General features: G+C 33.9%; 3 protein-coding genes and 1 pseudogene across 4 annotated transcripts; 1 reads left to right on the top strand and 3 right to left on the bottom strand.

Annotated features, from left to right (window-relative positions):
• Window positions 1–381: 381 nt before the first annotated feature.
• LOC129298966 (vesicle-associated membrane protein 724-like) lies at window positions 382–3280 on the bottom strand. Its single transcript, XM_054937403.1, is given in 6 exon segments — window positions 382–556; window positions 559–571; window positions 652–714; window positions 1229–1349; window positions 1453–1594; window positions 2960–3280. Coding segments are annotated over 6 exon segments (669 nt in total). The 5' UTR covers window positions 3150–3280; the 3' UTR covers window positions 382–416.
• Window positions 3281–5186: 1906 nt separating this feature from the next.
• LOC129298964 (probable xyloglucan galactosyltransferase GT19) lies at window positions 5187–6970 on the top strand. The gene has a single exon (XM_054937402.1). The coding sequence runs from the start codon at window positions 5426–5428 to the stop codon at window positions 6767–6769; it is 1344 nt and encodes a 447-aa protein (XP_054793377.1). The 5' UTR covers window positions 5187–5425; the 3' UTR covers window positions 6770–6970.
• Window positions 6971–10797: 3827 nt separating this feature from the next.
• Window positions 10798–14978, bottom strand: LOC129298965 (probable protein phosphatase 2C 40; annotated as a pseudogene).
• Window positions 14979–24037: 9059 nt separating this feature from the next.
• Window positions 24038–25859, bottom strand: LOC129298967 (40S ribosomal protein S21-2). 2 transcript variants are annotated; one of them, XM_054937404.1, is made up of 4 exons: window positions 25802–25859; window positions 25200–25293; window positions 24978–25110; window positions 24038–24379 (listed from the first exon to the last, which is right to left on the bottom strand). In XM_054937404.1, the coding sequence occupies exons 2-4, from the start codon at window positions 25247–25249 to the stop codon at window positions 24314–24316; spliced, it is 249 nt and encodes an 82-aa protein (XP_054793379.1). In that variant the 5' UTR covers window positions 25250–25293; window positions 25802–25859; the 3' UTR covers window positions 24038–24313. The 2 variants fall into 2 exon arrangements, with proteins under 2 accessions (XP_054793379.1, XP_054793380.1); XM_054937405.1 differs by having other exon boundaries at window positions 25200–25285; window positions 25802–25839.
• Window positions 25860–26477: the final 618 nt, after the last annotated feature.

The following is a 26477-nucleotide window of genomic DNA, read 5'->3' as shown; positions in this document are numbered from 1 at the left end:
AAAATTAAAAAGGCTCAATTAGGAGACTTTACTTCCCCTTAAGACCCAACGCAATTTAAATCTGGATGAACAGTTACATGGTTGTCACATAAGAAAATGATATGAAACAAAAACACCCTTCAACAGGGGAGCCAAAATCACATGGTTCAAGATCAAACTGTGAAACAAAAATTACATTTTCGTACTTAAAAAAAAAAAAGAAAAAGAAAACTACAACACAGTATTTTTCCAGCACATGATATAGTGACATTCTCCTTCCTCTTTTTAAGAATTTGTAAATACTACAGGATACCGGCCAGCAAAGATGGTAGTAAACCTTTTCTTTTTAGTGGCCAAAATCCCCTTCAAACCAGATTTTCTTCCCTATTCACTACATGTAGACACCATTATAAAGAACCAATATATAAACTGAAAGATCACGGGTCATTTGTACAGTCAAATCCGTGGCAAACAGAGAGCCAGATAACGAGGACTAAAAACAACAAAATTCCAAGAACAATCAACTTGATTTTCATGTTCTGGTACCACATCTTCCGACGGACCTGTGTTCCTTGCTTTTGAATTCTTGGGCCTGAAAATAAACACATGCGATTCTCAGCCCTAGAAAACATATGACCAGAAAGGTTGGTTGTCTAACTTTAGTCAACTTACCTGTGACTTCAATGTTTCTGTCTTGTCCGCAAGGATGGTTAGATTTTCTCCTCTGTCAATAGCCTGAAAGCATGTGCAATGATGAAAACAAAGATCAGAATGTATTACATCATAATGATCATATGCATCTTAATATAATGAACTTCAAATATTACACCCAGGAGAAAATGGGGAACGTGTGAAAAACATTAATCCATGCAAAGAAACTTCATGAAGATACATATTTGCAAATGTGACAAGGACCAAACGAAGCTCAATTCTAAACTACAGGAATAGTTATTGAACTTCCACTACAAGTTGTCCCCAACAATACTGGGGGGGGGGGGTGTTAAGCACAGATGTTTATTGCTTTACCAAGTACCGCCATTGCTATGATGGAAGTAAAATGCCACAAGCAGAGAAAGATGGAGTTTTTCTTACATGAGAGAAAAACATGAAATTGCAATGAATTATAAATTAGAGAAGGATACAAAGAGACAATGCACTAAGAAATGAATGAATATAAAAAATATTTCCATGTTTTACACCTGAAAAATTAAGGTACTTCCATGTTTTACACCTGAAAAAATTAAGGTACCTTGTCGATGTTCTCTAACATTATACTTTTAACTTCTGAAACTTGAGCTTTCACTTTTATTAGCTTTTCAATCTCCTCAGCATGGTCTATGATATACTTCATATGCTCTTTCATAACCGGTCTGCAAATGTACATTCATTCATGATATCATTCATCTTCAGAAGCAAACTTTTCTATCCATGCATTAACATATCAACAAAGGGATTAGGAAGAAATGAGTGTACCCAAACTCCTTGTTGAGACTTTTGCCAACAGCTGTATCTGCTTTTCCACCACCATATCTTTTCTTAAAGTCTGCTTTGACACGTTCTAGGAAAGCAATGGAGATCTGCTTGCTAACAGATTCCTTTGCAACAACACAGTAAGCTGCAAGAAATCCCGTTCATCAAACAAAGCATAAGTTGTCATTGTGTGTAACTTAATGATGAAGTAAATCTTGAGTTTCAGCAGTATGGCAAAATGATCCAATGAAGTCAAAATATAATTTGTGGAGGTTATGGAAGCAGCGGTAATAGTTGCTGACAAAAGTAAGGCACCAACATTTTGGAGTTGACAATCATGTATTTGTCATCATGGAATCACGAAACTGGCCATGCATTTTTTATTACCCCTAAGGCCAGCCAGAAGGTATCTCAAATTCTCAACAGGAAGTTTTGCAGGATTGCTATCACAACTTCAGTCTCAAGATAAATCTTGTTTGAAGACTTTGATTCAAGTCCTACCAAGACGTCTGATATCTCAAGATTAAGGGAAGCAAAGGAAAACATTGAAATGAAGCGTTACCATGGATGCATGGTACCAAACACGCGTTATCAATCAAGGATGTATGGGCTACAAAGTAAAAGAAAAATGAAAATTTTCAACATCAAAGAGAGCCCAATCATGGGAGAGAACTATTCTTTGACAAGAAAAAGGGCCACGCACGCATAAACATGAAAGAAAAAAGGTCTCCATATATCGTTTGCATTGATCAGTGATAAATGCCTCTTCATCTATTAGTTGAATAACAAACAGTCCTCTAAATTTCAAAGCAGAATTCAATGTCGAAGTAGAGCCATGCAAAATGAACTCCTGTAAACCCAATGCTTCTAAGAAACAAAACTTAGTTCGACTTTCAGAACGCAAATTCTACTTCTCATTCAAATTCATCTTCGTTAGTCGGATGGGCAGGTAACAAAACTTATGACTGAACCGACAAAAGTAAACAAACATAGAGGAAAATCAAAATCAAACTGCTAAACAGAACCAAAAACGGAAATCATTGTGCCATGTGAACGGCCCCATAGTAAGTTGAATCTGCTTCAAAACCAGATCCAGTACATCAAAATTCAATCCAACTTCTATTCCATTTTCATTGATAAAAAATGTGATTCACATGCTGAAAAATTCGCAGATCTCAATTTCCAATTCAGAGCGAAGAAAAAACATAACCAATCTCGAAAGTATGCAGCCATCATTCAACTTGACCGAAACCAAAATGAGCACAGGTATACCAAAGCATAATCTTAGCACAGCTTTGAGTTAATTTTAAATGAACAAACAACAAATCAAAAGATCCCAATTCTAGGGTTCCTAAGCACAAAAAAGGGATTTCTAAATCTCATGGAAATTTTGTCAAATTAGCATAATTAGATTGCTCTGAGGGATACTTTCTAAATTGCAAGGAAATTTCTAACATCAGAGTCATGCAAGAGAGAGAGAGAGAGAGAGATCAGAATAGTGCAGGATTACCGTAACCATCCTCGAGTAGAAAATTGAAGGTGTGGTGGTCACAATTGTAAGTGAACTTGTTGTTGGAGGAAGGTAGTTTCTGAAGACACTGAGCTGCAATCGCCGGGAAGTTGCCGGTGAACTCAGTGTACTCAGCTAAGACCATCGTCCCCCGAGCGACGAAGCTATATATAAAAGATTCCTGCCCCATTGCTCTCAACCAAAGACTGCTCGAAGCTCAACTATAGATATATAGCTACAGAGAAAGAGAGAGAGAGAAGAGAGAGAGAGCTTTGGCGTGGGGGTGTGGCTATTCTCTCTACAGTGGCAGAGAACTTGGAGTGAGAGAGTGGGTCTCGTCTTTACTATGCATAAATAATTGATCTTATTCAGAATAAAATATTACAAGTGTCATCAATAAATATATAGTTTTAAAAGTTACTAAGAAATAAAATAATGTTTTATATCCAGGAATTGCTACGCGTAACTTCGTTAAACTTCAATTCAATTTCACTATAATAGAGTGTAAAAATTACGAGATTAACATATAATATGGAATAGTACGGTTTTAACAAAGACTAATTAATGCTGGCAAAAAAAAAAAGAGACTAATAAATACAAAAAATATTTTTCATTTTTTTCTGCATGTGTAATTTTGAGTTTCACTTTTTGAAAAAATGAGAAGGGAAGTGAATAATGAAATGAAATATGAAGATAGATCTAAAGTGCATAACTATGACTCTATGGGAGACTTCTTCATTTGAGAGGCTTGCTTTCGGCGTGAGTGGGAACTTTTTAATTATGGTCATTGAAAGCAATATGAGGAAGGCAAGCAAGCCCTTTTATGTCATTTGCCTTTTCCGGTTTATCCTGCTTTCAATTATTTATTAAATGAAGTTTATTAAATTTATCACTTTTATTCGTGCTAAGTTATCTTAGTGTCGAATATCTTTTTTTTTGGCCAATCTCTAGTATTGAATACTTTGGTTACTTTTGCACTTATATTCTCTCATTGCAAACAGAGACAATCAATTTCCTTTTTATTTATTTTATTTATTTTTTTTTATGGCCAATAGCCCCATGGTTTCGCTTGGGAAAATTTCTCCCTTTCACAACAATAAAAAATAATGATAATAAATCTGAAAAGAAAAGAGTAAAAAAATTAAGGCAGCACTTTGCAGTATCTTGTTCAGTTTACTTGTAAAATATTTGGCTGCCTGTTTTTAATTTGAAAATTTTTAATATTTTAATTTCATAGTGTCATTTTTTTTAACCAACATATCATTTACATGTCATTTACAACATATTTTGCCTGATCATTTACTGCAAGTTTTTTTTTTTAAAATATATATAGTATTCCACACTTGGCACAATAAATACTTGAACGGTATAGTTGTTGGATTAAAAACCTGTGTCAAATAAGATTACCTTTAATAAAAACATATCAATACATAATAAAAAAAATTAATGTACCCAATTTTCTTAACTATGATGGATTGTAAATTTTAACAAACTGAACTGATTACAAAAGATGAATCTTGCGCCTTATTTCTCAAACCATGTAGTGCAGTGTAAACGATCATTTGTTTCAATTTTACATCGGATTTTATTAAAAAAATATCAATAACAAAATAAATATGTATCTCATTTTTTCAAACTTGTTAAAATATGTGAATAAACTTATTTACTATTTATTTAAAATTAAAATTAATAGAAATAACAGGCATTGATCAGAGTGGAGGAGGCCAGGAGCTGGACAATGTTGGAATGGAAAATTACATTTTTCATATTCTAATTAAAAATAATAATTTTATCAATAATATTTTAAATATTGATTATCAATATAAAATATAGTTTTTAGAAATTTATAATAAATTACATGATTCACAGATTATTAACCATAGCATGGATTTCGCACATTTTCATGTAGCATGGTTCATTACAACCTTCAGTCCTACACTGATACACACATCCACCGGATAAGTAAGAAAATTCCATTTCTAGTTTCTCCACGAACGGACCGTAAAGGCGTAAATACTGTGTCAAGACGCCGCCGCATCTGGTGGCACTGCTGAGTGTTCCGTCCTGTCCTGAGCCGTTGTTTCCTCCACCGACAACTGCTGGGTCAAACTTCGCCACGTCAAACCTCAAAACCCTCTACTTCGTCGCTAAACTGAATTCTCTCTCTTTTCTTAATTAAATAATTTTTGTATCCCACTTCCTGTCTGATTCCAATATATGCTCCTTGTTCACAATCACGACCACAACAGATAGGACAAGCACTATACCACTCCTTCAATGGTAATAAAATAGTAATAATCAGAGTTGTAATTTTCCCTCAGATTCCGAAAAGGGAGAAGAGACAGGAAGGATTAAATCCAGAATTCACCGTCATGGTGAATCAAAGAAGAAAAAGCCTCCAGCTTGTCTGCATTGTTACTCCTATATAGCATCTTCTTCATTTCTGTAAAAATCCACATTTCTCCTATGGCTTCACTTTTGTCCACCCTTGTTTTCATCACCCTCTTGTTATTCTCCTTCTTCTTCTGCTTTGCTGTCTCTCAAGCAACTTCCAGTGATGAATCAGACGAAGATGGCTGCGACAACCGTTGGATCTACCTCCGGAGTCTCCCTCCGCGCTTCAACCTCGATCTGCTCATGAATTGCTCCGAATACCCGCTTTTCGACGACTTTTGCCCTTACTTGGCCAATCATGGCCTTGGCCAGAAGACCCATAACCGCTCTTACAGTTGGTATCGGACCGACCCGTTGATGCTCGAACTCATATTTCATCGTCGCATGCTGGAGTACCCATGTCTCACAGAAGATCCATTTTCTGCTAACGCGGTTTATCTTCCCTATTATGCTAGCCTCGACGCTTTGCGCTATCTCTACGGCCCGGAGATTAACTCTAGCGCCGAGCACGGGCTCGAATTGTTCGAGTTTCTGCAAGAAGACGAGCCCGGAATCTGGAATCGGCACATGGGTCACGACCATTTCCTGGTGATGGCTCGGCCGGCGTGGGATTTCTCGCAACCGTTGGAGAATGATCCACCCATATGGGGGACTTCGTTTCTGGAGTTGCCTCAGTTTTACAACGTAACGGCTTTGACGTTGGGGTCTCGTGCTTGGCCATGGCAAGAACACGCGGTCCCTTATCCGACGTCGTTTCATCCGCCAAATCTCGAGCTATTGGAGTCTTGGATTCAGCGGGCGAGGCGTTCGAAACGCACCGCTTTGGCGATGTTCGCCGGCGGCGGAGGGATCTCCGCCGCGCCTAATATTCGACGAAGCATTAGAAATGAGTGCGAGAATAATACTGCAAACTCAACCTTATACGGTGGCTATGCGAAACTGTGTGACCTTGTTGATTGCTCTAACGGAATTTGTGAGCATGATCCTATAAAGTACATGAGGCCAATGTTGCAGGCAAGTTTCTGTTTGCAACCTCCTGGGGATACTCCGACTCGTAGGTCGACGTTTGATGGATTTTTGGCTGGATGTATCCCGGTTTTCTTCGAGGATCAATCTGCGAAATCGCAGTACGACTGGCATTTGCCGGAGAACGAATTCGAGAGCTTCTCGGTGTTCATACCGAAGGAGGATGTAGTGTTCAAAGGGGTGAAGATTTTCGATGTGTTGCGAGGCATTTCTAGAGGCAGAGTTAGGAGGATGAGGGATAAAGTTTTGGAGATGATTCCCAGAGTTATGTACAGAAGGCACAATAGTTCACCTGGTCTCAGAACTAAGAAAGATGCCTTTGATGTATCGATTGACGGCACATTGCAGAAAATTCAAACAAGACTTCAAGAACTCAATTTGGCTCTGTGACCTGTTCTGCCATTCTTCTACTCACTGTAATTATAATTTTGGTTGCTTTACTTCTTCCTTCCTTCTTTAGTTAATTATATCTACTGTAGGTTCTGGATTAAATTAGAGAGTTTTTGTGTTTCATTGGCAATAATCCATTGGTCTCGATGCATTCCTTGGTAATATTGTTTTTGAGCTAAATAGTGAATCAATTCTATCCAATTGTAGCTCCCCTGCATCTTATCTAAATCTTGTGATTTTACCTCAAGAGAGAGTATGGAAGTGATAAGATTTTGAGTTAGAAATTGATCTTGCATATTATGCGTGTAGCATCTTATCATTCTTTTGATATGAATATAGAAGCAGGGATTGGACGCTGTACTTGTAAGTTTCTATTGCTATCTCACTGTCAGTAAGTAGGGAAGGCACAGCGACTAGATAGAGCCCTTCCATTCTGCAGTGTTCCCTGGGCTAATCTGAAGTTATTGAAGGTTTTGATTGTAGAAATCTGTCATTATATCTTTGTGATCTTCTTCCGTTTTTATGTATGTTTGCCCCAATTACATTTCTATGGAGCCTAGTAATGTAGCAAAATGCTGCATCTTTACTAGTGATGAGTGTGACAATGCACTATGCCTTCTTATTATTTGATTGTTCCATTCATTTCCTAGAGTCACTCGCCCCTCCATCATCATGTGATTCTTCTGAGTTGAAATATAGAGATGCATAAAAACAGCATAATGTGTGAATATGCATAGAAAGGTTAAAGTCTCGGGTCATTTCAGTTCTGCCTTCATCAGGTACACAGTTGTTTGGTATTGCAGATGGAATTTGGTTGTCTCTGAAATACATTTTAATGCAAATTTCAGAAAGGGGGTAATGATTGATCTAACTACAGCTCTTATGCCTTATTTCCGGTTTGCACAATATTCTTCCCTCTTGCTAAGCAACTTATCTGGACGAACTTGTATCAATAATTCTCTGAATTTCATTTTGATGCCATACTTTTACATGACAGCACTGATAATTCTGAGGAAAAATTGTACAGCCAGTTTGTTCTAGAATTTATCTTGTGATTAGGTATCTATTATACAGATATGAGAAAGGAAGATTAAACTAGCTGCTTATTTGTTCTTTTCTTTAATTTTTTTTTTGGCCTTACATTCTGAGTATTTATTTCTCCATTGTGATGCGGTGCCGAATTTAATGGCGGGTGGATTAGGTCGTAATCTAATTATTAAGAGTGGGGTTAACTGTGAGATGTTGACTTTTTGGTTGGGGTAGAGGTTCAATGCATGTTGAGAATCAATGGGGCTGTGTTGGCCCACATGAAATAAGCTTGACAGTGAGAGTCAATGTTTGGTGTTCTGTTGTGGATTGATGGATCTCTCACTGTTAATCAGTATCATTACAGTTCACACTAATTCAGGCTTTCACGGTGGCTGCATTTTCTCTGGTGATTGTTGGATTGAGAGAGAGAGGGACCACTGAAGTATTCAAATGTCCATGGATGGTTTAGATTTAACTGTTTTTTTTTTTTTAATTACTCATTCCTAAGGATGGTAATATGCCAGCCTAGCTTATTTTAAATCCAACTTAATTTATTTACAGGTTCAAATTTATTTAATTAAATAGATTGGGCATATTTTTTAAGGCATAACCTACAAGCTCAACAGACCAACTTATTTACATACATATAATGTAATATATTACAAATACATCAGTGTCACCATTGATATTAAATTAATTTATTTTTTTTTTATTTTTAATTATATTTTCAATTATATTGAATTTGCATATTAATTTGAATGTTGTTACTTTTGTATTTTATTGTATTATAGTTGAAAAATCCTTTTAATTATTATATATTATAATTGATAAATTAGGTTATATATTGTGTATTATCATAGTCATAAAGTATATTTGAGATATTTAAAATTAAAATGCGAGCCTGTATAAAAAGCTTACTTTTAAGTAAACTTTTAAATAAAATTTCAGGCCATGTTAAATTTTAGATAAGCTTAGACTTAAGTAGTAAAAAAAGACTTATATAAGAGTCAAGTCAGGTTCAGACTTTTAATTTATTACACAGACTTGGGTTTATTTAGCCAAAGGCTAACTTGATTTAATCTATTTTCACCTTTGCTCATTCCCTTTTCATATATGACTTTTTTCTTTGCGAAGCTTTATATTTCAATGTGTAACACGTTCTACGGAATAGTCCAAAATGTAAGGTCAATTTACTTAATTGCATATAGACACTAGGTAAAGGAGTTAAATGGAACATAATAAATCTGTAAAAAAAATAAAAATTATGGCCTTTCTAAAATTACTCTTACTAAATGCAAAGATAAACTATCCATGGTATTAACTTATGGACAGGCAAATTAGGAAGAAGAAACAAAATTAATGCTTATATTTTGAACTAGAAAATTTTAGAGATCAGGATTTATATTTGGAATCTAAGGGGAGTTCCTATCATTAATTATTTTTTTTAATGGGAGATAAGTAATTTTGATATACTCCCTTCAGTTTTAATTGTAGAGTACAGTTTTAAAGTCCTATTTGGCTTTAAATGTACGATAAAGATGTAATAGTAGTTTTCTCCTTCTAAAGATATTTAATTGTAGTTATTAATTTTAGTGAAGGGTAAAATTAAAAAGTTAAATATTTTTTACAAATTTAAGAATATTAATTAATATTCTTTAATAACTATGAAATTAGTTAACTTTGTCCTATAATTAGCATACGAGAAAGTATTTCTTTTATAATTTTAAATAAAAAAAATATTAATTATTCGTAGAATTTCTTTAAATTTCTTTCATATTTGAAAATAAAACATTCTAAACATATCTTAGACCTGAAACATTAATAATACGTTTATAAAACATGAAATTTTCATTGCAGATCTTAGGGATATGTTTCAGATCTTAAATAAAAGCGAAGTGGATGGAAAGTGTGGGGGAGAGACTGGTGAGCCTCTCTCAGGTCCGGTGTGCATATTTCATGCATCCCCGGAATTACCATCTTTATTGCGGTCTGCATCTAAACTGCAAAAAAAAATTGACTATTCCACAAATTCTATTAAATCTTGTTAGTAAGTAATTTATAAATATATTTATAAACGTTCTTTGAATTTAAAAGCTTGATCTGATCTTGATGAGACATCAAAAATTAACTCACCTAAATTTATGTTTATGGAAAAAGAAATTGTGTTGGGCAAAATGTAGCCATATTGACCGCACTGATCATAAAAAGACATTGGCATGTAACATTCGGGATCCATTGACAAATGTACTTATTTGTTTATATGTTGGCTTTGTCTTCAAATTCATTGATGGTGAATGATCCCTCTAACTCCTATTACACGTTTGATTATATGATTTTTTTTTTCGAAAAAGAAAATTGTGTCTGCAAATTGGAAACAATCGTGCGGTAATAAATCATAGGTTCCATATGAGTACATGGTAATCTCTAATTTTTTGTTTCCCTTGTTTAGTTTTTGTTGGGTTTTCTTTTTTCCCCCAAAGTTACTAGAAATCTATGCTTTTCTTACTAACATTTTGTTAATTAACTTGAATAATAAAAAAAACTCAATTTCTTTTAAATAAAAAGAATTTAAATTTTATGAATAGAGCAAATAAATTGTTCAAGAGAATTGCTGTTTTAAAGAGTTTCTTTTGCTTTGAACTATTGGAAAAATAACAGTTAGATTAGATCCTAAAAGAAAATTAATGTCAGCTAGGTTCTAAAAAATTAGAAAAATGATTGCAAGTCAAATAAATGTCTTAATTACAATTAAAAATCCTGAACTTGCAATTGTTAGAATTAATAATTACAAGTTATTTTTCAAAAAAAAAATTGTCAAAGAGTTAACTATCATTAATCTGCTATTTTCTTTTGAAACCTAACTGTTGTCCCTAAATTATTCAACAAGCTTTTTGGATGATGAAGAACTGTTAAAAGGAAAAGGGAAAAAAGAAAAAAGAAAAAGAAGGAAATAAAGAAAGAAAAATGTCATATGTATGCATGGGTGGAGACATGGGGGCTTAACTCAAGGAGCAAAAGAAATATCTTAAAGCACTAACAGACACCAAGTATCCCATAAAACTTACGTAACCATTTTATATCATAAAAGGACTCAGCCATTTATCTGAGTCATGATAATATGGTTACAAGCAAGGATTTATTTAAAAAAAATTGTCAAAGCATTAACACGTCTCTATTTTATATACACATTCCATGACCAAGTACACTCACTTCACAGAGAAACTCATACAGTCACATGCAAGTTGATGCCTTTGAAGTCCGCTGATTCGTGCCAAGCATGATCACAATTACGGTTACATCGTCATGGTACTTCCTCCTCCTTCCCGCCGGAATATTCATCAACTCTTCCATGCTGAAACCTGCATCAATGTCACTTAGCAAACTAATCCAACGGAATTAAAAGAGCACTAAAGCTTAAGTATTGTCTAAAAGCTTCTTGAATGTTGAAGAGAATTCTTGAAGACTCGAACAAAAAGCCTTGGAGAAGACGTTAGATAATTATACAGAATTCCTGTAGATATCTTTCGTACATTCTAGAGAGATTTGTGTAAATATATATAGTCTTCATCGTAAATATATCTTGTAGGAACATTCTGAAAAATGAATGTAGACAGTAGGATTAGATTGATCTCCACTATCAGTAAGAGCATAAAAGTCTAAATATTCCCCACACCCTTCACTTGCAAGAATCTGTTTAAGTTCTCTTAACCAATATCTCTTTTGATTCTCTTAAACCTCTCGTGATGTCGCGTACAGTTGAAGGAAGAGGGAAGTTCGAAGGACCTGACAGGCTGCTCCCACACGTTACACAAAGTTTGAAGAAAGAGTTACGTTACGTATAACTTGTTAGTAATGTTGTTTGATATAGATTTAGATTTTATGTTACGTACTAATATTAATTGATACATGGTTTAGAAACATGTGCGTCTAAATGTGATCGGATTGAAAGTGAAAGGACGAATCATTTGGCCACAGACATTGAGGACCTAAATTGTACCTAAAAGGCTAAAACAAACTTGTTTATTGGGAGTAATATAAAAGTTAGCATGGGGTTTTCAAATTTCACCTGCAGAATCAGCTGCTCTTGATACAAGCTGCTCGACGAGATATTTTGCTGGATCACTAAAAGGATTGCTCTGGATATAAGACTCTACAAGCTCCACTGCCTCATCATTACTGAAGAAATCAAACAAACCATCACTCCCCACTATGACGAAATGATCGGAATTTGAGATCTTATGCACACCTAATGATGGTTCAGTGGAAATATATGGAGGGCTTCTAAGATCACGAACCCGAAGGATTCCCATCAATGCATCATTCAGACTTTTCTGCATCCCAATAAAAATAAGTCAAAAAATATTTATCCAATGGGGTGGAATATTTATAATTGCAATAGAGAGGTTAATTATAAAGCAAAATCCAGAACACAAGATGACTAAAAACATTTACTCCTTTGTCGCTACTAATAGCTTCTAAATATTTATAGTTATTAGTTATTACTACCAAAAAAATATATTTATAGTTATTTATGCTTAAAAAAACACTTATTGGGAATAATATCTATTAAAAACTTTAGAAACATTCAGGTCAAATATTAATTTAAAAAAAAAAAAAAGAATCGTAACCTTTTTCAAGTAGCCAACTCCAAATGCGCGAGTAACCTTCAGTTTTCCTTTCACTCTTCTTGACACAATGGTCATAGGATCATCCGGATGATCAGCCAGAAGCCGAGCTCTCTCAGCTTCATTTTCAACCGTGTGACTATCTGTAAGCTGGATAGCTTTGAGTTTTCCACCCCCGTTTGATTCACAACTGCTTGTTGCCAATACTGCTCTGCTGTCACCAAGATTAAGTGTATACAATTCATTCCCATGAAGAAGCACAAGTAAAACACAAGATCCAATTGAAACCAAGTCCGGGCGATCCTCTATTTCTTGTTCAACCATGTGTAAAAAATCGTTCTCAACCTGACTAAGAGCACGCTGCAGGCAATCAACTACCCCATCTGAAAATGATGGTTTGTCACAATTATGAAGTCTATCATCCAACTTATATTGGACTGATCCATCCAAACCCATATTGTTAGAAGAACAACGGAATCTGTCTCCAATTCCGAATATAACTTATTAAAATAAGATGAAATTGTGTCAAACAGGGTACCAGCCAGAAAGTCAGCTGCATCTCTCCCGTTAAAGCCATCATAAATAGCACAAAAGAGCCACCCATTTTCTTCAGAACAGACTGCTTGAACTCTATCTTCACCAGCAGCTCCTCCTGCTACTTGTACTTCCATGGCATTAAGAAAACCTTCACTTCTGGAAGGAGCAATAGTGGATCTTATAGTGCAAGAGTCATGTTCAAGCATATTACTCGGGGTGGATGGACTGCAACTTAAATTTGACAAAGTACTTTGGAGAGAAGATGACAACATATCCAACCTTGAAAGGCTTGAAGAAGAGGCTATCTTACGGAACATATTAGGGGAGTCCCAGCTTGGAAGGATTTCTTCCCCTATAACACCATCGCAGATGCTAGTGTTGGCTAATGTAGCATTGGCACTTAAGGCTGCACCAGACAAGCAAGAAAAGCTGCTTGTTTTACGGAGTGCAGGCAGGATTTTATAGTTATCGATTAAATTAGAAGAGGAAACTCTATTATTATTGCATTGATAGCCAAAACTTATTTTAAGTTCTCCCTCAGGACTAGCCATGCTTTTTTCCTGTAATAAGAAAACCTGTTGTCAAAACTAACACCAACGAATGTATACATATAAATGGAAGAAGACTTATAGAACAAAATCAAAAAATGCAGCGAGTGGCCAACTTATCAAACAACCAAGAAGATCAAATTGCATATTATTGAACAATGTCAAAATAATTTGGAATCAACTAGCGAGCAGTCAATTTATCATTAAAAATTCATATCAAAAAATGTTGGAGCCCACAGCCCACATCGCATAAGCAGCGAGAAACTATCCCAAAATCAATATAAACATAAGAAATATCTATGTAAAATGGCTACATAGTCACACAGAAGTACTAAGGCAACAAATTTTCCAGCCTGATGCATCACAATGTTGAGTGTATAAACCCAAGTAAGAGACTTTGACTGAAGAACACTTGATATTTGACTGATCTAACGAACAAAGACTCTTCGAATATTCAAAATACATGCGAAGAAATGTTCAGCATCAGTAAGAGACTCTTAAAGATTTTGTCTTCTATTTTAACTAATAAAGTTACAATATATGATATTTTCCACTGCAAATCCCACCCTGTAGGACCTCATGCATTTAGACTTCAAGGAAGAAATCGTAAAAATCAAGAAAAAGAAAGCAAAACAGTCCAATCATGGTGATGTCACAGATGATTCATAATATCTGAAATTTGATTGACTTAAGGATTTTTTTTTTTTTTTCAGATGAACCCTTTTCCCAAAACATCAACATACAATGATACAATTGGTTTGGTTATGGATTAAGCAAAAGTTCTCTCGCTCGCTGCGTAATACAGCCAAACAAGATGGAGACTGATAGCATGACATTTAAAAAAAAAACAAAAAGGAAAACAACAACAGAGACGACGATGAAGACATTAAGTTTAAGTGCATTAAACTCTAGGGGCTAATTTGCCCGCTTTAACTCGTTCTCTCGGAGAGTTTCAGTGATAGTGACAAATACCTCAACAGACCTATTGGCATACATTAAGGAATCCAATTAACTTCTTAAGGCAGAACTAACGAAACATGAGGTGAAATTGTACCAAAGTCAATATATGTTCTCATTCAGTAATCAATTCAAGTTTCACCTAAACAAAAACTTATACTCCAGATGCTTCCTAACAGCGTACACTCCATTTCTTTCCTAGCGTTCTCATGCCCAATCGAGCAATAGTCGGAAGCACCAATTCACTGAGATAAACGGCGACTTTAAACACGGAATGGAAACTCATAACTAAACATTCACCATACATACTTGCAGATTCCGAACAATCCACTGAGACAGCAGATAAACAGCGACTTCAAAATGAGGCTAGAGAGAGGAATATTAGCCTTGAAAAGCAAAGAGAAATCGGGAAGCGAGAGAAGATCTATGGGTGGAAAAGGGGGAATCGGAATGGGAGTGATACGCAGAAATCGGGGTTCGCTTTCAGGGGAATTGGATGGCACAGAGTTGAGAAGGGTAGGCGCTTCGCCAAATTTAAAGAATTTTTTGTTGGCTGACGTTTTGCTTTGTAACGGACAGCGACGCCAATCCACGCCTATTTCCCAAGTCTTGATATTTATATTTTATATTCGCCGCAGTCCCAATTCGCAATTATTTAAATTCATAATTACCCTCAAATCCCTGCAACACAAATTAAAAACCGCAAGTTAACCGGATTAGTCCTTTTGTTATGACATGATAAACTAAGTTTGGAATTCCTGCGGAGGCCGTCTCAAATAAAATAATCTCCAATAAAAAACTGCAAGTTTTATTAATAATTTATCAAATAAAAATAACAACTTATATTTAAATAATAGTTATTTTATTCTGTTAAGTTGTCAATGAATATTATTGTCTAAAAAGCCTAGATACGATGTACGATACTACATGATAGGTTGAATATAACAAAATTAAAATGCTAGAATGGAATACGAGTATATATGTATGTGTGTTATATCTTTTGATATTTTCAGGAATAAATATGAGTATTTTGAATATAAACAAATAATAAAGTAATTTTTATAATAATCAACTAGAAGTCCAGAACATTAATTTTTTTAAAGTTTTTAAGTAGAAACATTTTGATAAAAAAATTATAATAATACAAATGGTAAAATATTTGATATGTATTTTGAATTATAAGACATGTATTGGATATGGATACAATTATTTTTTTTAAAGTATTGATGTTGTATAGATTACAATATTTAATTGTTTAGTAGTGGTCAACTTACTGGATAACTTGATATGGATCTTACCTAAGAAATTGGGTTGGTCTTAGTGATTGAGCCGGGCTAAGCACCAAGTTTATAGCTAACTTGGTCTTGCCTGATATTTGTATATCCCTATATGTGAGAATCGAATGAATCTTTCTATTTTAAATTTTCAATATATTATTATCATAATAATTTTTTAAAATTAATTCACGGATTTCTAAATAATTTTATTATATAAAAAGTAAAAATATATAGATATAGTCATGAATATTAATAAAAAAATGGTTAATTAAAAATAAAAATCTTAAACAAATTGTAAAGAATAAAGGATCTTGCCACTAGTGTTGCACCACATGTGTGCTTTGCTTGCCTTATTTTATTTTAAAACAGATAAGGGGGAAAAAAAAGCCGGGCTTCATGGATTGGAGAGAGATTTCAAACCCTAACCCTCTATTTGAATGGAAAGAAAAGTTAAAAAGAAAGAACATGAAAGAAAAGAAAATGAAAAGAAAAGAAAATTGAAAAGAAATATTATCATTTCTCTTGTTTGGATGGATAGAAAAAAATAGGGAAAAAAAATGAATAAATATCATAATGACTATAATGTCATTATATCAAAATATATCATGTTTCATATAATTATATTTGTAAAAATAAATTGAAAGCAAAAATTAAATTAAAATTAACATAATCAAATTAATTTAAATAAAATTATTTGTTAAAAATGTATTTTTCTATTATATTTTAAAATTAAATATTTAGTAAAATATGTTATTTTCGCATTTTAAAATCAAAAGTGGGCACTGATAAAATTAAACATGGTAATTATAGACACAAAATCTCCAACACTTTGATAATGAAATATTATAAACAAAAGTTAAATATGTTTGTATACTCTTAAATTCAAGCAACTTTGCAGCCTCTATTCCCTAAAATGAAAAATAAATAAAAATAGGCCACAAAATTGATAGCTCATGAAGTTTAACTCAAAGCCACCATAACAAATTCGATTTGTCATATCACTCACTTGCCATGTTGAAGGAATTTTAAACGATAGGGGTTGAGAAGGAACATTAATATCATTGTATAACCTCAAGAGGTCATGCGCCTACATAATTTGATAATTAGTAGCATTAAATTGCACATGAAATAAAACAATAACTATCATGAAGATGAAAATTTTGTAATTCTGTGTTGAAATTCAGAAATCACAAAATGAATGACTTTCATCAAAGCTAACTAAGAGTTATCAATTGTTCAAAAAATGGTGTTCACATAACCAACAAAAGGAAGAACACCTATCCCTTGAATTTTGGAGTTGCTTACATGACTATGATGTTCTCTATAAGTAAAACTAGACACTTGAACTAGCCAATGGCTAAATTATTTAATTAAATAGTTAAATTAATGTAATTCATAACCATAAAAAGATATAAACCAAACTATTTAATTTAAATTAAATTAATGTAATTAAATAGTCTCTTTAGAGTTAGAGCGCAAAATAGATAAGAGAAAGAGGGAGGATAGACGTTGAAAAAAAAATTTACTTTCAAAATCTCTCCATTTTTAAAGAGAAAAGTTAGAAGGAAAATATAGTGGGTTCCATATCCTATTTTGTTTTCACTTTTTCTTTCCAACCAAATATAGTGGGTTTCATAACCTATTTTCTTTTCACTTTTTTTTTCCAACCAAATAGAGCATAAAAGTGTGTGTGGTGTGAGTTTAGGTTGAATCATTGATAAAATGAAATGAAATGAAATGAAATGGAATAGAGTGAAGTAAAATAAAACAAAAATTTTCATTATTTGAATGTCTTATGATGGGAAGGAACAGTCTTTTTTTTTTTGGCTTGAAGGGAAGGAATGGTCTTATGTGGTTATTGTTTGAGAGTTATTATAAAATGAATAAAATGGAATGGATTAAAACTTTTTTTCTTCTAATATTACCCACATGACTAAAATTAAAGAAAATAATAATGCCCATCAAATAATTATAATATTTGTCCAATAAAAAATAATAATAATTAAAATAACAGGTTTGTGCATTGCAGACTCAAGGAATAGAGCAAGTCAAGCAATGGTGTATTCACTTTCAAAATCAAAAAAAATAATTGAAAGAAAGTGTTATCATAGCATTCAAACAAAAAAATAAAAAGAAAGAGCAAGTAATAGAGCTATTCGAGCAAACATACATATTGTACAGGAGGAAAACGCAACAAAGTGTAGCGTTCACAGATGAGAAAGAAACAGAGATGTCTAGAGACAAGAGAGATGGTTAGAAAAGGAAAATAACATATAAGATTTTTTTTATTAGGATAGAAAATTGAGGGTAATTTTATAAATAAAATAATTATATTATGTTCCTTTATCTTTGATCCCCATTTGGGGGGACAAAAAAAAATTGAGCCGTAGATGATAAAGGAAAGCTTTATAGGCCTTCTTTACTATTTCATCTCTCTTTAAAAACACTCTTAAATAATAACCCAAACTTTTTAAATATCACATTTCATTCTATTCTGTCCTAAAAAAATCTCTCAAATATAGTGGGAGTATTTGAGAGTACAACCAACAGGCAAGTTTCATTTAGCGCCATTATCATCTCATTAGCGGCTTCCCTTCTTCTGCTCTCCATCCTAGATTAAGGCGTTTTAGAGTTTTTAATAGTACATCATAAGATGAATGGGAATAACAATTAAAATAACAATATGTTATAAACTTCATGAAAAAAAAAAATGCATGATTCTTGAGTATTCTTGCTGCTATTATTGCACCACTTAAAAATATAACTTGGTTCATGAAATTCAGTGGAGAGTTTTGACTCAAAACAACTTAGGAAATTATAAAATTATGAAGATTGAACTATTTCGAGCCAAATAGTAGTAATAAGAACAACGACAATGTTAATTTAAGAAAAAAAAAATTGGAGACATGTACACCTGAATCATAATGTTTCAAGTGTTGATAAAGGGGAAGGGTGAGGAAATGATTATAGTTTCCATGGAGATTTTAGATGGACCACCATGCCAAAGTTGTATATTTTGGAAACAAAAGTGGTCAACAACGTCCCAAAATAGGCTCAGTGCCCACACCACACCTTCCACTCATTCATTCTGCTTGGTGTGTGCGTGTGTGTTGTACGTGAGAGAGAGACACAACCCAAAATTTACCTGAAAAAGGAGAACAACACGCGCACACACGCTGAAGATCATTGTGATGACGATTTGATGTTCACCACAAAAATATTAACTTTATTTTACTACAAAGCATATAAGCCAAGTCCCTCTCTACTTCATGCAGATGTTAATTAACGTATATTTAAAAAAAAGAAAAGAAAAAGAGAAAAAGTCATTCAGCTACTACACTCATGAGTCATACTCACCTTCCCAGCCCCAACTAACCCAGATTCCAGTCTCTCGTACTGCCTCTGAGGATTTGTTTGGAATGAGAAGAAAATAGAAGAGAGTGAAAGTTATTGGGGGAAAAAAAATAGAGAAAAATGACATCTTCACCATTGTTATCCCCAATTTCCTTCAAGGGCGGACGAAAATTGAGGAAAAAACTTGTAAGTTGACAAGAACATCCGACATCGGAACTGGATTCACACGTCACATTGTCCCATTGTACCATGTAGTTTGATTCAGCTAAATGATATGGTTCGTACAATAATTGTTAGGGAAAATAATAAATGGATCTAGGATCAATTAATTTAAATGAGGTTTTATGTGTCAAAATTCAGGAATTTATAAGTTCGATTCTTAATTTTATAATTTTATTATAATAAACTTATAACTTATTTTTAAATTTTAATATGAATAAAGAATAAATAAATTTATTTTTTCTATTAAAATTTAAAATACAAGTTATAAATTCCTCACAACAAAATTGATTGAATTTGTAAATTTTTAAAGTTTGACTTTTGAGATTTAATTTAAATGAATGTTTATATCATTTTTCCTAATTGTTATTGTTGCCACCTACCATGCCAATTTCAACCCTTCAAACACCCTACCAACACCTCTGCCTTTAATGACTTCTAATTCAGCTTACCCTTGCTTGCGTCGCGCCATTTCATCTGAGCTCAGTTGTGGATTTTTTTTCATAAAATAAATATGAAATTCTTGCACTATGGAATATCTTAAATTATATGTGGCCTTTATTATTTTTTTGATTTCGTGGATTCAAATAACATTTATTTATTTTTATCAGGGATGAAGTTAAATAAGCTCAACATGCCTTTGAATGCCTTGAAAATCAAATTAGTTGGCTTTGTGATAGCATTTTATTTTAAATTATAAGATATTTTTAAAAAAATTTAACATTTTAAAGTATAAGACACTTTGATAAAATAAAGTTTTATTATGATGTTTTTTTTAATATTATCCTTTTCATTATATTTTCTCTCTTCAATATTCTTTTATAAATAGACTATTAAAAGAAGGGGTATTTTTAAATATTTATATTTATATTTTTAAAAAATAAAATTATAAAATGTATTTAATGAGTTTTATTAATGTGTATAATTTTATTTAAAAATATTTTATAATTTAAGACGAATGGAGTTTATGAACTACTCCCTCCCTCCATCCCAAATTATAAAATAATAAAACAATATTATACATATCAATAAAACCAAATAATAACACTTTACAATCTTTTTTTTAAAATATAAATTGTTTAAAATATCCTTCATTTAATATAACTTTTAAATTTATACATCCAATCATAACACTATAATCATATTAATTCTCTCCCTCTCCTTAAAAAGTATTATAGAAAAGCATCAATAGAGAAAACTTATTTTTCTCAAAACATCAATAACTTTTGGAAAAGTAGTATACAAATCTATTATTCAAATCCAAAATTTTAATGGAGTCACGTCATGTTAACTTGTTTGACCATAGAACGGACTAAGTCAAACTTTATATTTACAAGTATTATTTCCTCTAACATTAAGAGGCATCAACATCACAGAAAGTTGAGAGATGAAAACTGTGATACAAAACATTAAGCCGATTTGAGGACTTGAATCCTTCCATTGTTGCAGCTTGAGCAGGGCCGACCAAGCCAGACAAATTGACATTCTCAAACAACTTTTATTCAACTAGCTATTTCTGCTCAACTTATCCCTATTCTTCCTTTTTAAAAAAAAAAAAAAAAACTTGAAGTTGATCTTTAAAGGGAGCTTGAGGATCTTCTCAAGCTTGAAGAATTAAAATGGTTTCAAAAGGTTAGAACAAAGTGGATTAATAAGAGTGATCCGAATACTCGGTACTATCATTTGAAGACTACTATGATAAGGAGACAAAATAGGATCATAGCTTTTAAAGATGATTCCGAACACTGGGTAGAGAATGATCAAGATTTATAGGCAATGATTTCAAGCTTCTTCTAAAGTTTGTATGATGAGGAAGAGGAAGTGAAGATCAGGCCCACTTACAGACTAGATCATCTTTCCCCCAAATTGATCAAAATTTAAACGAGCCTCTTGCTGCAATACCTTCAGGTGAAGAAATTAAAAGTGCAATCTTCTCTATGGGGTCCTTTAAAGCATCTGGTTTCGATGGTTTCTCTCCTATCTTTTTTCAAGCTAACTGGGAAAGAGTGGGCCCTTCACTGTGCAATTTTGTCAAGAAGGTTTTTAAGGAGGGTAACATCTTAGTGAATGAAGCAAGCAAGACCCTCATTTCACTAATCCTTAAAAGAGAATGAATTTGTCTCCCATTTTAGACTGATTGCTTTGTGTGCGGTGCACTATAAGTGTATTACCAAGATAATCACTAAAAGGTTGAAGGCAGTCATGGATAATTTAATCTCACCATTCCAAGCCAACTTCACACCAGGGAGGCAGATACAAGATACTATTACACTAGGGAAAGAACTGATGCACACCATGAATAAAGTTGGAAGAAGACATTGCCTTTTAGCAACGAAGGTCGACTTGGAAAAGGCCTATGATGGCATCAAATGGGATTTTCTGCACCAAGTAGTTATTGAGGCTGGTTTGAACTCCAATTTCATTAATCTTATTATGAATTGTGTTTCTTTTGTCTCATATAATGACTTATGGAATGGGAAACAATCTCATTACTTTAATCCTAAGAGAGGACTCTGCAAAGGGGATTCCATCTCTCCCTTCTTGCTTGTGTTGTGTATGAATAGGTTATCCCATATCATAAATGATGCAGTGGAAGCAGGGAACTGGAAACCAATTTTTGTAACAAAAGAAAGATTGATGGTGCCCTATCTTATGTTTGTCGACAATCTACTCTTATTTGGTGAGGCGTCAAAGAAACAAGCTTCCGTAATCATGGATTGTCTGAATGCTTTCTCTTGGGTTTTGGGTGCTAAAGTTAATAAGCACAAATCCTCTTTATTTCTCTCTCCAAAGGTGGCACCAAACCTGAGAGGAAAGATTACAGTTGCTACTGAGATGAAAGTATCTTCTAAAATTGGTGTGTGTTTAGGATTCCCACATACAAGAAATAGAAAGAAGATGGATAAATTCAGCTATATTGTGGATAGAGTCAAAACTAAGCTGGATGGGTGGAAAGCGAATTGTCTCTTAACAGTCGAAAGAGCCACTCTAGCTAAGTTTGTGTTAAGCTCTATTCCAACATATTTGATGCAAATAGCAAAGGTGCTGGTCAAAATATGTCATGAGATTGAGAAGCTACAGAGAAATTTTATTTGGGGCAAAGAACAATCGCATGCTTATCATCCGCTCAGTTGGAATACTTTAATCCTCCCTAAAGCACATGGAGGATTGGGGTTCAAGCGCTTAACTTTAGTTGATCAAGCTTTTGGAACTAAGTTGGCTTGGAATCTTGTTATAGGAAACAAGAAACTCTGTATGAGTATTTTGCAAAAAAGTATATGCTAAAAAATGAAGATAACCTCCTTGCTACTAAAGGTGGTAATTCAGCACTATGGAAATTTATTTATAAACAAAAAGACATTTTAGACGAAGTGACAAGATGGCAAATATGCAATGGTAAATTTGTACATTTCTTTAATGATTTCTGGCTGTTCCCTGATATAAAAAAAAAAAAATCAAAGATGTTTGCTCGAGACCATTGACATAGGCGGAGTTGGAAAGCAAGGTTGTAGATTGGACTGGATATGGTGTTTGGAATTATATTCGGCTTGCTACAATTGTCTCAGTGGAGGTGAAGCAAAAATTGATTGCCATTTTGCCCCCATGGAATCTATTGGGAATGGCATTATGATATGGAGTGGAAATAAAAATGGCTTCTGCACTGTCAAGAGCACCCACTGCCTAATTGAAAAGAATCCATCCACTACTTACAACTCAACATTCAAAAGTATTTGGAAGTGGCAACGTGCAGAGCGAATCTGTTTCTTTTTATGGCAAATTTTTCATGCTCATCTACCTACAAATGCCTGGAAAAGCTCGTGTTGTAATTGGTGCAATACTAAAGTGGAAAACATTCTCCACATTACACACGATTGTTCTTATGCTCAACAAATTTGGAGGAGACTTGTCAAGTAGACGTACCATTCTATCTTTTTTCTCTACTTCTCTAAAGGACTGAATTGAGGCCAATCTCAATCAAAATTTTGGTGCTAGATTTACTAAGGAATCGGGACTTTTATGGGGCATCGTAGTTTGGAAATTATGAAAATGGCATAATAGTTATATTTTTTTATTGCAATTTCCAAAAACCTGGTGATCCTTGGACTGTGAGTATGTTTAGTTAGAAGAACTTTATTACCCGGGGCATTCTAAATGAGTTCAATCATTCTAACATAAGTACCCACTTAACATCTCCTAGTGACTGGGTCAAATTCAATGTGGATGGAGCCATAGCCATCAGCAATGGTCAAAATGGATACAGTGGTGTTTTAAGAGATCACACTGGACATTGGATTGCTGGACTTTGTCATCATCTAGGTTCTTGCAGTGCCAATGAAGCACAGAAGCCTATGTATAGTTTGGGATTTTGGCTTTAGGAAGGTGATACTGGAAACTGATAGCAGAAACCTCTTAGATCAAATACAATGTACAGGGGGCGTCACCAACATGGGTGGCATGGTTTTGCTAGAGATCCTTAACATGATTCAGTGGGATTGGGAAATTACGTTTCAGTATATAAATCTTGTAGCTGATAAGCTAGCTAAGGAAGGGATCTCATATTCTTCTTTATTTGCTGTTGCTCCTTGCTTTGTTAGGAGTTTTGTTTCTTCTGATGTATTGGGATCTCAATCCCCTTTTTGACTACCCTTTTTGACTAACTTTAATATACCCACCTCGCCTTTGCCCTCTTTCCCACAGACCAAAAAAAAAAAAAACTAGCTATTTCTGCTAAACCAACTAAATGGTTAAGCTTGCTTTGTTTCGTGAGTCGAAAAATATTGTATTTTTCCGTACAACCATAAACAAGACCACACTAGGGAAGATGAAAAATTAGAGAAGCGCCCAAAAATCCGTCAAGAATTAACAAGTCAAAAGGCAACTTTTCTTAGAAGGTAGCGCAGGAATAAAACAAGTGCCAGCACATTCATAGCTAAAAAACATATCAAGTCTCAACTTTAGTTCTGCAGTTTTTATAACTGATAATCCTAGCTTCCTCTTCTACTGTTGCTTCACTTCGACTTTCTTCTTCTGCCACAATCGATCTAATGCACTGTCAGCATCTCCCTGGAAATGCAAATTAAGATTTTAAGTTAAAAGCATGAAACACCTGCTTGCCCATTCAATATCAGAACCATATCATAGTATCATGTTAAACAAGAATATCTACTGCATAGCATTCCTTGAGTAACATTGCCAAGGTAGAAAATTAGGATATACTTAGAGAGATATCATAACCTTCCTACCCAACCTAAAACAACTCCATAAGTGAAGAGGCATTATGTCAAGCTTCGGTAATGATTTTATCAGTTATATTCTAGTTTTTATACCACAATCTTTCCCTCGGTAGATCTAAAACAAGAAGCGGGCAAGTAGACAGAAAATCAGAAATGAACCCTAAAAAATTCTTTGATAGATCATTTGGCTACACAAAAGATTTCAGCAACAAAAGCAACATACCACTATATTCATATACAGGCAGCAGAAATTTAATACAAAGGTGGAATGCCGTACAGATAGCACCACGTCTTCAATTCAAAATACAGTCCATTTCTTGAAAAACATTACTTTTAGCAAAGGACAGACACAAAAATATGGTAATAGAATAGAACACTGCACTACAAAAACAGATAAATAAATATGTGATCAAACAAGGCAAGCGGACCTGTGCACGGATGAAACCACATAGGGCAAATGTAGAAAAGTGGCCACTATAGATACCGTTTTCATCCAAATGGCCAATGTTAATCTGAACAGAGGCATGATCCTTAGCAGTGATCAGTCTGTTTGTTGCGGAGCTGCATCATGCAGTATACATTAGTTCGAACTCCAACAAGAACAGTGAACCCACGAAAGACCAAAAACTTGAGCAAATTTAGATGCATACCATTTTCTTGGAATGTAAAGCTCGGTGATCTGTCCCTCCTCGTTCTGCATCTTTTATGAGACTGTATTACCTCGTCTGTTGAAAGTCTAGAGAACTGAACCACATTCAGAAGAAAATATATTGACTATGTATTCTGCAAGTAAGAACCCAAGCATTGACAAAGCAAAATTCCAGCCAATTAAGAGACCGCGTTTGACAATTTGTTCATAATTGAGACCTCCAGAAAATCAACCCAAACTTAAAGCATTAAAAGGAATTACAGGAGGTCCAAAATAGACACACTTTACGACTCAATGAGGACTCGAACACGATACACCAGATTTGCTTATACTGGTTATTCACATATTCCGCTATAGATATCATAAAGCAACAATATTTAAGGGAAAAAATCATCCACCACCAATAAAGTACAAGTAAGAAAAAACGTGGTACTTCCTAGTTTGACCAATGTCACAGATAGATTCCCCAAATGGAGAATCCCCGGAACAACATGAGAAATTCCGGCAATAAAGCTACTTCTAAAATCAAAATACGAGAAATATAAGAACAAGCAAACGCAACAACGAAAAGATGAAATAAGTGGGGGAAGAGAGAGAGCGTACCGCAGGAAGCGACGAACTCGAAAGCCAGAGGAACTAGTGGAGGCGAGAGAAGAAGGCGACTCATTATAAAAGAGGAAAACCTAGTTTAGTTCAGGATGGGCCCGGCTTAGGCCCAAGTTTACGAAGACCAAATAATTCATACTAGTTGTCCGGCTGGACCTTGGCAACCGTACCCGTTATTGAGCCCAAAAGTATTGTACCTTAAAAAAAAAGAATTGACAATCTATTGCAATTTTCTTTTTGGAAGAAACTATCAGAGCATCAGCTGTAAACAAAGGGGAACTCTTACATTTAAATATTTTGATGTATATAAATGAATCAAAATTTGGAAATGGAAGTGAAATTTTTAATTTTAATATATAAAAGATGGAAATATTCTAGAGAGATACACGTGGTTCAATGATAAAAAGTTTAAAACATTGAAAAAAAAAACCTAATAATTTTAAGTTCCATGTAAAATAAATGAGCAATAAAAAGTCAGAAATTTCGTTCACCTTCATTCTAAAAAAATTAATTCAAATTATTAATTATCCAGTAGAAAAGAAATCTTAAGGAGTTGGTGGGATTTGGTTAGAAAGGGAAGCCTCCTCCACACTTTGCTGATTTAATCTAGATAGTTAAAATTTAATGCACATTTTATTTTTTATTTTTAAAGTAAAAATTTGTATTGTAAAAT

The sequence above is a fragment of the Prosopis cineraria genome, unplaced genomic scaffold, assembly GCF_029017545.1.
Source record: "Prosopis cineraria cultivar Desert tree isolate PC_DT_omini unplaced genomic scaffold, ASM2901754v1 PC981, whole genome shotgun sequence".
Taxonomy (NCBI): Eukaryota; Viridiplantae; Streptophyta; class Magnoliopsida; order Fabales; family Fabaceae; genus Prosopis; species Prosopis cineraria.
Note: the sequence above shows the minus strand (reverse complement) of the source record. Positions and strands in the feature narration are given on the sequence as shown.

Bases quoted from the DNA above. Each gene is read 5' to 3' on its own strand.
- LOC129298967 (XM_054937404.1), bottom strand. From the start codon at position 25,249: ATGCAGAACGAGGAGGGACAGATCACCGAGCTTTACATTCCAAGAAAA. The intron at 25,111-25,199 runs GTATGCATCTAA...TGCATGATGCAG, and splicing joins CTTTACATTCCAAGAAAATG to CTCCGCAACAAACAGACTGA. The intron at 24,380-24,977 runs GTCCGCTTGCCT...TTGCATTTCCAG, and splicing joins GTGGTTTCATCCGTGCACAG to GGAGATGCTGACAGTGCATT.
- LOC129298964 (XM_054937402.1), top strand. From the start codon at position 5,426: ATGGCTTCACTTTTGTCCACCCTTGTTTTCATCACCCTCTTGTTATTC.